General features: G+C 36.7%; 1 protein-coding gene across 1 annotated transcript in view; it reads left to right on the plus strand.

Annotated features, from left to right (window-relative positions):
* The first annotated feature begins 7,091 nt into the window (after positions 1-7,091).
* The window catches only part of LOC122802849 (vitamin K-dependent protein Z-like), a 342,162-nt gene continuing 337,355 nt past the window's right edge, over positions 7,092-11,898 (plus strand). Inside the window, exon 1 of the mRNA XM_044072639.1 lies at positions 7,092-7,259. Coding sequence (XP_043928574.1) covers positions 7,190-7,259 — 70 coding nt within the window. The 5' untranslated portion in view covers positions 7,092-7,189. The remainder of the gene's footprint in view (positions 7,260-11,898) is intronic.

Raw genomic sequence — 11,898 nt, forward strand, 5'->3', positions numbered from 1 at the left:
CACAGTCTCAAAATGAATGCAAAGGAATGCATCATCATTTCCTTCAGCACAGATAATGTCCCTTCACTCTATCATATCATCAACAATACCCTAAGTACCCATGAAGTGGTAAAGGACCTGGGATCACAATGAGGAAGGAGTAATCCGAAAGCTTTGTGGTTTGCATTTGTGCTGTTATTCATTTCTTTTATTTAGTTTTAAAATACATTTTTGGACATAACTTGGCCATTCTTATTTGTTCAAAAGACCTGATATCACAGGTTGACCGCTACCTTAACTTCAACCATCATGTGTCTACCATTGTAAGGAAAGCTTTCCATGTAGCGCACTTGATTAGTAAAGGCATCACCTCGAGAGCAAAAGAGGTTATACCTTCCCCCTATACTTGGCACTTATCCTGTCTGTAATGCCCCATACAGTATATACCGTACTAAGCACCTGCAGCAGTTAGAGAAACAGCAGAGGTTTCTAACAAAGATCACGGGGCTCCAGCATGTGCCTTACATGGACCAACTAAATTCCCTGTCACTATACTCTGCATCATATAGACTTGTTAGGGGAAGCTTATGATTGGCCTACAGAGCAACCCAAGACCCAAACCAAATGAACTTACTGCATACCCATAAATCAAATGATTCTAGAGCTACCCTTTCCAGGGACTTAAATATGCCTGTTACTTAAATAGGACTTGCTGGAGGGACAGATTTATCTCCAAGCGACTGCCACATCTTTGGAACAAGCTGCCAATCCATGTAAAACAGAGCACCTCTAAGACACTATTCAAGACTAATCTGCATGAGTGGATGGGATACCATAAACTCTTACCGGGGATAGTGCCCGCAACCCTCATGGACATGGGCAGTCATCAGTAAATGCAGTTTGGGTATTGACTAGTACTTCTAAAGTATTACATTGGATTGAAATGGCTAGGCTTAAAATGACCTCTGGGTCAATAGCCAGGTAATCTCCTATGATCCTATGAACAGAACCCTCATACCTGTAGGTGGAATGCACATGAATAGTAGGCTGTTGAAAGTCACTCAGGAATCTGTCAAAGCTGTACTAGGATAATAGAGCACATATGCTAGTACCTCAGGGCACCATCTTGCTTGAATCACTGTTTAAATTATATGAAAACATCTACATATCTCTCTTCCAGGTGCACTGAGAATGCAACATTGAAAACAAGCTCTACAAGGTACATATGTACCCCTACTCTATACATGCAATCAGCATGTAACAATGTGCTTGCTACATGATGGAGAGATTATCATCTGTGTTTTACCACTGCCACAGGAATGTTCTCTGTCTACATTCCCAAGTTCCATTGGTGCGGGGTCTAATGCAAAGGGTTGGGTAACGCCTTATGTCATCAAGTAATCAATGACTGACAAAGATAGCACAGTGCACAAGTTATATTCAATGATACAATGATACTATTTGCGGTGCTTATAGTGGAGTGCAACCTCCCATTCATACCTGCTGATATGATATGGGTGTCTAGATGCACCTCTGACATCACTTGTTCTAACTGATGGCCAACCAGTCCATGTAAAACCATTCCAAGGCACATTTGCATCACCTACACTGATGACACCAAAGAGTGGTGCTGCCTCAAAGGTACACACACACACACACACACACACACACACACACACACACACACACACACACACACACACACACACACACACACACACACCTAAACTAGCACAGAAGAGAGGTTCATCTGGTCATTACTGCCTTGACTTCCACACATTCACTGACCTGAACATCAGCCTGGGTATCAATTAGTTCTTATGCAGGTCAATGATCCAGGCATAGATGATATCACTCATGCCATGTCAGAAATAGTCAGTGGGCTGTGTGGTATATGCAAGGAACTGAATGACAGCCTGCAATATCAGCATAGTGACATGGGACATGGGGAGCTGCAGCAGACACAGGAGGGCAATCGTGACCCAGATTACAAGTGTTACTCAATAAAAGTGACATGTATTAGGTATTATGTACAGGATAATTTAGTAACTGTTCTGGATTTTACAGCTCAAGAAATCTGATATTTTATACATATCAGGACAGGGACTTTTTGTGATGAAGGCAACATTTAAATATGAGGGACTGACAATAACATTTCTGCAACTTTGTAATAAAAATGGACATTTTTATGTGGAACAATTATTTGTTTTTGGTAGTAACAAATGTTAAAAAATGTTACTTTGCAGTTTAGAACCTATGAACTGGAAGAATACAATGCTAAACATTGCGTGCAGGGTATGTTTGAAACTTTTGTTAATATTATGGAAGTTATAGATAAGAGAAGCTTATGGAATGGAGGATGGATATTGGCAGCTGTTTTGAAATGTGAAAAACATGGTGAAACACTAGCCAGGTGTTATTTTAGTGAGTGGTCATAGAGGGATATTAAGATATGCTGGCCAACAGAAATCATGCTTATTTTGTGGGATCTTTTATCATTTAATTAATGATTTGGATAAGGTACAGTGTAACCAGTATGGGGAGAAAGGACATGCAGCAAGAAGGTATGTGCCTAAATGCAGGTTGTGCTAAAAAGGGATACTTTAGGATGCGTTGTCAAGAGCAAACAGTAAAGAATGAAAAAGAAGGGGGAAAGGAAGAAACCATACAATGGGAAGGACAAGAAGAGAATGGGGGAAAGGGTGAACTAGATGAATAAGAAACTGTAGAATAAGAAAGAAATGTGGGGGAAATGAGGAGAAAGAGATACTGCATGCAGGAAGAGAGGTTAGGAGAAATGATTGATACTAAGAATCTTTTTGAAGTTCTGGCCACTGAAAAATCTGATTCCGAGGCTCAAGGATTATTTGTACATAAATCCAGGAAAATATTCAATGGGGTGAGAGTAAAAATAAGATATGAAACATAGGAAGTGAACATCGTTCTGCAGTAACTGTGTTCTGTATAAACCAGTGAAAATACTAGATGTAACATTAGTAAGGATATAAGGTTAACCATTGAGGTTGTGAGCGGAAGAAAATTTGTTTATAGGATAATAGCACTGTATGCATATATAAGAAGCAGGGAAAGGAATAATATATTTCATTAAATGTTAGACTATGTGGCAGTTAATATGAAATTCTAATTGCAGGGAACTTTGTGACAAAATGTGGTAAATTAGCTGTGTGGAACAAAAGTAAATAGACTTATAGAAGGGGGCATTTGGATATGACATTGATTAATTTGTATTATCAAATGACTTGGGAGTAGCAGATGGTGATCAGTTTATGATGTGTTTTTTCAGACCATTTTGCAATATAGATAGAAGTGATGGAAGAAAGGAACTATAATAAGATATGAAATGGAATAAAAAGAACAAATGAGAAATTATGGGGTAAAAATTGCAGTTTTGGAAGGATGATATGACAATAAAGAACTTCTATTAAAACTTCTCTGAGTGGTGGATTGAATTTAAAAAGAAGTAAAAAAATGTTTTTTTATTCAATGGGAGGATAATGTACGAAAGAAAGGTAAAGTTAAGTATGGTAAAATTTATAGAATAATATAAGAGACTGATATGATAATGAAAAGGAAATATATAAAATAAATAAAAAAAAGTCTTGCATTACTGTTTACAGATAAGTCTTGCATTACTGTTTAGAGAGAAATATTATTGACAAGGGAAAAGGGTGGAGGTATCTGTATATTTGGGTGAAATAGTGAAGAAGGTTATTAGTATAAAGAGAGAAATGAAAAATGTAAAATGAGAGGTAAAAATAACACATGAACAAATTATGAGAATAGCACAGTATGTGGAAACTATGTATAGGACTATACGGATGGAAAATAAGAGAGAATGTAAAGTAAAGCAATTTACAGAAAAAGTTAAGGATGCCATGTGATCTTTTACATGCATCTGAGCTATCTCTAACTCAAGCAAAAGGGAACTTGGTTTAATATCTCATCTGAAGGGTGATACACTCAAAAATGTAGCACTGCACTGTAGTGTCAGAGTGTCAATAATCCAATCACCCACAGCCTTCTGATATTCCATTATAAATGGTGAGGGTGTTACCGGTTTTGTCACTGATATTGTACTGCTTTCCTCAATGAATATGAATTCCTCCACCCCTAGGTGTGAACATTTCCAAGGCAGTGGATAACACTCTTCTTATTCCTTTATGGGTACATTCACAGGAGCAGCTACATAGGGTCATTTGGATATATGCTATCCATATGCCAAGTTGGTGATCAGACTACAATGCCCCTGTGTGGCAATCTTTGTGGTTCCATGTGCCAACAATCTATAATCTCCACACATTGGTGGCACAGCATGGTTACTTTGCTCAGTCCCAAAGTGCTACACCTTTCATTGGATGGGATGCCTTTCATCCTGGTACTGCATGTTCATCTGTAACACCCAGCCAGCAATCCTGTCCTGAAAGCTCCACAACATATCTAGATGATGTGATCCCTGACTCCTCCTCAGCCTCCTAGCTGTATGCCTAACTACTGCATCCATAGCACATAACATTTCCATCAGTGTTAGCATTTTTAATCCATATAATCCACCCACCCCACCTGTTCAGTTGATGATGCCTGTGCACCACCCACCCCTTGATCATATGTAGGTGACGTAATGTTTGATGAACAGTATGATAGCCCAATATGTTGTACTGCACAGCCTGGGTATATTGTTACATGCATCCATTTTACTCTATGTTGTATCTCATATGGCCTATTATTGTGGAGTAGATGTCACTTCTTTACCATTGACACCATATATTACACTTGCCTCAGCATCATCTGAGTTGTCACTGCAGATGACTTTTCCAATGACATCTCATCAGGCTCTTTCTCCTTTGCTGGTGGTTCTGTTTTGTCTGGTAGTCTGATGCTTTCCCCATGCTCTAACTATTTATGCAGCGCCATAGTACAAACCACAAATACAGGTTTTCAGAATATACTACAATACATCATCAGATGGGTCCAAGCAATGTAAATGGGACTGCAGCAATTCAGACACATGCTCCGTCATGGTCTGTGTCTATGACAGTGTGATGTCCTATACACTCTTCACTATGGTCTGAGGCTATCAATGGTGATCACCATCTGCAGCGCCAAGGCATATCCTGAATCATCTAAAACACAAAACAGTAAACACCATAATGAAAGACATATGGCCTAAATGCATGGCAGCAGCTTATCATGGACTGTGTGTATCTACTAATTGCATGACTGTGGAAAGTCATGCTGCACAAACTGCTGCCAAAAGTCACACATGTAACAAAAGTGGACATGTGGAACTCATTGCAAATAGTACAATGTGCACTGCATTCCACTTACTAGATGACGAAGTTTGAGCCCTTCCACCTGATGTACCAGATGCCATAGTGGTCAGCCAGGTGCTTCACAGTGATGTAAGTGTAATCAATGACTTCAAGAACCTCAGAGAAATGGACTATGATACAGAATGCCCACATGATGTTGTTTGTCTCCTCTCCTGTTCTTTGGAATCCAGTAAGCTTCTTCACATGCAACATCCTCATCATGCAAAGGAAACAGAATAGGATTTGTGAAGCAGACCTCTGTGAAACTCCTAGTGCGTACCTTGTTAGATGCAGGAAATATGGAGGGATGTTTTATGCTAGACAGGCTTGTGTCCATTGAAATAGGCATTCCCCATATTGCCCATGATTTCATGTGATGGCTTTTCATGTCTACAAGCTCTTTTATGGTGTCCCTGTCCACAAGTTAGAAGTTGATAATGTATGTCATGAAGTTCACTACCACTGGACCCAAATGTACACTAGAGGGCAACAGCGAGAAGCATTGTGGACATGCACTTGTTTATGAATAATACATTTTTTGAATGGCACTGTTTTTAATCATATTAAGAACTTTTGAATTCTGAATATGAATGTTCATTGATTATGTGTAAATTTGATTTCTCTTTTATTTGTGATAACTGGTGTTCTGTGAAGTTGGAGTTTTTTTTACCATAAAATCTGACGCAGCTTCTCAGGTTGTTACTGGCTACTTGTTCATCCCACTCCATGTCCCATTCGATGTACTTAATAGCAAGAGCTGTGTAGGTACAGTTTGCATTTGTGTTACAGGTGAGTACAGACCTACTGAAATTGTGGTTTGATAATTTTTATCTTGACTACATCAATTTTACTTCTCTTGGAGTTTATTGTATGCACAAACAATCTTTAATCATTCCAGAGACATCAAGAAAACCAAAAGACAACAAATAAAAGTTTACTAAATTGTATTATTAATGCTTAAAAAAGGACATTTACATTTCAATGTGCAGCTTTTAAATTGTTGTTTATCAGCATACATTTTTAAATAAGAAGTGAATTCACATAGTTTTGTATATACCAGGAACAATTATTCACAGTATATTTCATTTTGATGAAACATTCTTTCAGAGAAGTGAAAACATAGGGCATAGTAGTGTTTAATATTGTACAGCTACTTACATAAGAATGGACATTCTTGAGCAAAAGTGTAGACTTGGACATTTAATAACTGAGGATTGTGGGATGTCTTTTGTTATTTGTCCACATTTGTAAGATAAAGCAGACAGTAGTATAAGGTATAAACTGCCTATTTAGCATATCTAAAGCAATTGTTTCACATTGTTTAAAAATCTCTTTTGAGTTTATTTTGAAGGGATATAAGAGTCTTAATTTATACTTTATTAGATTTGTGATAACTATGGCACTACTTCATGTTAATTCTGTTTAATATCTGCAGCTTATTTAGCCATAGTTTTGAATTTCACATTACTATTTGTCACACTAGGGAGAGAAAGCCAGTACTAGCTGATCACACAAACAGCATTAAACATTATCTGCTTTGTTGGTAACAGGACAAATTAATTCTATATTTTATTTGGTTCTGATACCAGTAATGTGCTTTCCTGCCATGTATTTTAATTACTTTAGTTTCATCTGTCATTTATATGATCTATATTACATCATAAATTATATGAGATGAATTGTTTTTTAAAAACAACAGAAAATGTAATATATGAATCAATGCTGTCTCTTTAAATCTAAGTGATTAGCCAAACAAAATCGAGACCAACTCATATAACACCCCCGTTTTAAAGGTAATGAACTTTCAACTTTTTTTTTTTGTATTTGTCAACTATATTTGAAGAGAAGACTTAACACACATTAATCACGAAGGGATCAGAATGGCACGTACAATTTCGACAGCTTGGCTTCTTGTTTTCATCATTTTACTGGCGGAATCACACCAGGAAGGTACAGCACTATTATGAAATGAATATCTGTTCAAAATTAAACGGCATTTCTAAAATGAAATGTTCAGTAGTTAGAGTCACTAGATTTCCAGCAGGACTATATAACGTAAGAAACAGAATTTATTTACTTTAGGAAACTGAATCACCCAACATTTTAAGCTAAATGCTTTGTTTGTATATAAAAACATCCAACTAAATAGGTGTATGAATATGTTCTGCGAGTTTAACCATCTGTCTGCTTTTTGTGCATTTCTGACATATCAGTATGGTGTCCTGCAAAATAATGTAAGAATGGAAGGCAGAGAGTACAGTGCAGTTTATAAATGACTGTCTCCTCCCCTTATTTCTCATCTGAAAATCAAATCATTTGTACAGTTGGATTGTCAATCAGTTTGAAGGAGGATAGCCTGAAACTTCAAACAGTGCTGCAGCAGAGGGAAAAGAAATTAAGTGCCTAGTTTAGGAAAATCTAGCACATTGAAGTATGAGAATATTATTTGTTACTTATTTACTATTTGTTTAGCAGGTTAAGTGGACTGGTTCTTTGACCATTTACAGCCACAACCTGGGCGCAGAGAGCAGTATACAAAGCAAGACAGAATGAAATGCAATGCTACAATCACAAAGCAAATAGAATATAATGAAGGTGATACATAACCTTCAGAATGTGGAAATGCAACAATTAACCCAAAAGTAGCAGATAGAAAAACATACACATATAACACACACACACACGCACACATATATATATATATATATATATATATATATATATATATATATATATATATATATATATATATATATATATATACTATATGCAGTAGAACAGCACAATTTTATATATACAGTATACAGTTCTGAATAGGTGAGTTTTTAATGCTTGTATTAATGCAAAATTCTTGTGCTTTTTAGGAAAAACGCTAACACTCCATACACATTTAGGTTACATTTCCTTACCACTTGAAATAATCTCTTCCATGCATTCTGAAGTCTTCTGTTATTTTTTTACCTTAAAACATCTTCAGAATGGCTACTCCAATAATCTAACACTGTTTGCAGGAAAAAAAAAAAACTTTATCTCCTTTGAGACATCCATTTCAATCAGTCCCTTTTTTATTTAATTTTATGGAAAGGTAAACTTGTACTGGACTCTATGAAGTCTTTTAAGTATTTATGAAAGTGTCATATCCTCATTAGCCTACTTTCTTCAAAACTATGCGTGTGAAGTTCTTTCAGAAATGTTATATGTCTTCTGAAGATGATTGTTCACAGTTTTTACTGCCTTTATCAGAACTTACATTCTGTGTCCCTATAAAAGTGAGTTCCTTAGCACTGCATAAACACCTTAGATGTGGTATTGTTTGCAAAAAGAGCTAGGAATCTATTGTTTTATAATTCCGATGTCTCTTCCATTATGTCCTAATATTCTGTTTGCCATCTGCGCTGCTTTAACCTTTTGATCGTCTAGAATTACATCTCGTAAGGTGATTCCTATGTTTGTTGTTGCCTATGCTCCAGTTCTTTATTCTTTTCCAGCCTATGTTTTCCTGGATGCATTATGTTTTTCTTTTGCATACTGACCACTCTGGCACTACAATGGTAGCCAGTTTTGAATCTTAGTGGACACCATTTGCTATTATCCTTTATGTCCCTTTGTCTTTTCAGAATCCCAAGTCTTACAGCACAACACTAATTTACTTGCAACCCATTCATGTGTTTTGTCGTAATTAGCTTGCTGTATTATAATTTTTATTAATTCTAAGGGTTAGATGATATTTGTGCCTGACTGGTTAAAAGATCCATCATATATTTTGCTTTCTTTTTGTTGCTGTTGCTGTTTCCTGTTACAGTCATACTCAATGAATTGGAGATCAAGGATGCAGCATGAATGCCTTCCTGATATGTTCAGTATTTTGGTCTGTTATAAGATAACATATTGTGTACCTTTGCCTATTTCTTGTCTTATGGTAAGGAAAGTGCTATTTTTGAGTTTTAAGTTAGTTCATCATCCTTTGGTTTCCCTTTGACTGTTATGATGTCTTGTTGGTTACCTTCTTTCTTCATATCTCTGTAGTCTATGAGTGACCTGTTGATGAATTTAGTGGAGGATTAGCCCTGCCATTGGATCAGTAAGTGTATGGCTGCCTTTGATATGCAGTGGATGGCCTTGGTAATACAGGCTTTTTTGTTAGTTAGTGGCCAGTGGTTGTTGACTTCATCTTACTCTTTTTATTGCTATGAGAAATGTACCTGCCATTTTAATCTACGTCTACTTGCAGTACTTAAGAATCCTAACTGTAGTACTTAAGATATTATTTCTTCAGCATGACTCTATAAACATAATGGTTTTACTGTTAACTGCTATTTGGAAGTCACTGCCTTGGCTTAGTTATACTTCCACATATGTATTCATTTTGAATTTAGTTGGGGTTTGACAGCTTAAGTACATTGACCAACATAGGTACTTTGGTAATGTCTGCCCACATGTGATGACTGATGGCATCTGTTTTGATGTTTGTGCACAATAAGGTATTTCAATGTGTTATCTTCTTCTTGGTTTTCAGTGTGTTTCTCTCTTCTCTGTTATAAATAAACTGACACACACAGACACCCACACCCACACACACACACAAACACACACACACACACACACACACACACACACACACACACACACACACACACACACACACACACAAACACAGAATTATTAATGAAAATCAGCTAACAGTGATGTCTGTCTTTCTCACAAGCATCTACACACAGACCAGAGACAAACATACATACACACACACACACACACACACACACACACACACACACACACACACACACACACACTTGCCTGCCCTGCTGTGTGATAATTTAACTTCGAGCAAGTGACTTCTAAGGACTGGTTGTTTGATGCAAGAACTGTCTCTTCAGTTTTCTAAAATAATCACTTTATGAAGGTGTACATAATTTGGAAGTACAAGGCAACTGAGCCATCAGTCCATTTCTCCTTTGCAAATACCTGCACTTAGGCCTTGCCCCTCCTTTCATGGAGGTTCAGGATGGCCTTACCAGGGGTGAATTTCTGAATGTCCATTCAGTTGTTATGCTCTTTTTAAAAGACAGACAATGGGCCACTTTGTTTACTTGGAGAGGGAGCTTGTTCCAGAAAATGGAAGGTGTTCCTCTTGGTCTTATGTATTTACTGAACCAGATTCAGATTTCTAGCCCTAATATTACATGGGCAGATTGATTTATTGGAGTATAAGATTACATAGGCAGATTGATTTATTGGAGTATAAGAGTACATGGACTACTGAGTCCCTTGTAGCCCTATAAGCATGAAAAAGATCACTCCTACATACATATGTACAGATATTTCAAACACGGGCATTAATGCCCTTCTAGCTTGCCAATATAGCAAAAGACTTGTTTCCATAATAAGTGTCAAGGCTGTTCTTAAAAATATCTAAACTACTACTGGCTTTAATGTAATTTGGTAGTCTGTTCCATGCATCAGCTAGTCTGTAAGAGGACCAGTTAGTACACTTCTCATTCATTATAATCTTCTACATAGGTAGTCTGATGATTCTCTAGTACTTTTTGATAACCCTAAACATTCCCAAAGGTAGTTGTCTCCAAATGCCCTATATACCTAATAAGATCGTCTCTTAGATATCTATAAGAGACACTCTACATGTTCAGATATTTTAGTCTTTCATAATAACTTAAATTTTCGCATTCATGGATGGCCTTGGTGTATTTCCGCGTACTCTTTCCAGTTTACTCATGCTTGTTTTCTTACAGGATTTCCATATTGTTAATCCATACTCAGGTTTGGGTCTAATGTAACTAACAAACAATGACTTCATTGTTTTTGATTTCCTAGACTTTATACATCTTTCTATACAATCTATAGTTTTATGAATATCATTAATCTATTGGTTGATAGGATTAGAAAAACTGATAGCTGAATATACTCATATTCCCAGGTCCTTAAATGAGTCTACAGTTTCAATCACTGTGTGCTGTATTAAAAATTCACCTTTCCGTTTATGTCTCCCAAATCTCATATGCTTAGTTTTTTATGTATTTATCAGCATATTATTCTCCTGTGCTCAATTGGTCAATTTAGTCAAATTATTTTGCAGACATGCCTTATCTGTAACACATGTAATCAGTTTACCCAGTTTCAGGTCATCTGCAAATAGACTGTAGAACACTTCAGATGAAAAAGTTAGGTATGAAAGATACAATCTAAACAAGTAAGGGCCTAGGACAGAGCCCTGTGGAATGCCCTAACTGTAACCAAGGGTTTCACCTTTCCAGTTGCTGTAGGATACTTGCCATGTCCTATTTGTAAGCCATGCAGCTATCCATCTTATCAAGAGTACATCAATAACTAGTTGTACTAATTTATTGATCAGTGTTTTGTGTACAACCTGGTCAAATGCAGAAGTTAAATGTAAATAAGTTATTTCACAGAACAATTTTTATGGAGTCTAAGAAACTGAGTATAGGGACAAATCCTCTAATCTTTTATGATAGTTCAGATCTCTTAAGCCCTGGATTTTTTTTACTTACACAACTCTGTGGTCTTTGCAATTGTTTGATATGCTTGGTAAGGGGCATCCCAAAGTGACATT

The sequence above is a fragment of the Protopterus annectens genome, chromosome 5.part0 (genome assembly GCF_019279795.1).
Source record: "Protopterus annectens isolate FY-2018-M chromosome 5.part0, PAN1.0, whole genome shotgun sequence".
In the NCBI taxonomy this organism is placed as follows: Eukaryota; Metazoa; Chordata; order Ceratodontiformes; family Protopteridae; genus Protopterus; species Protopterus annectens.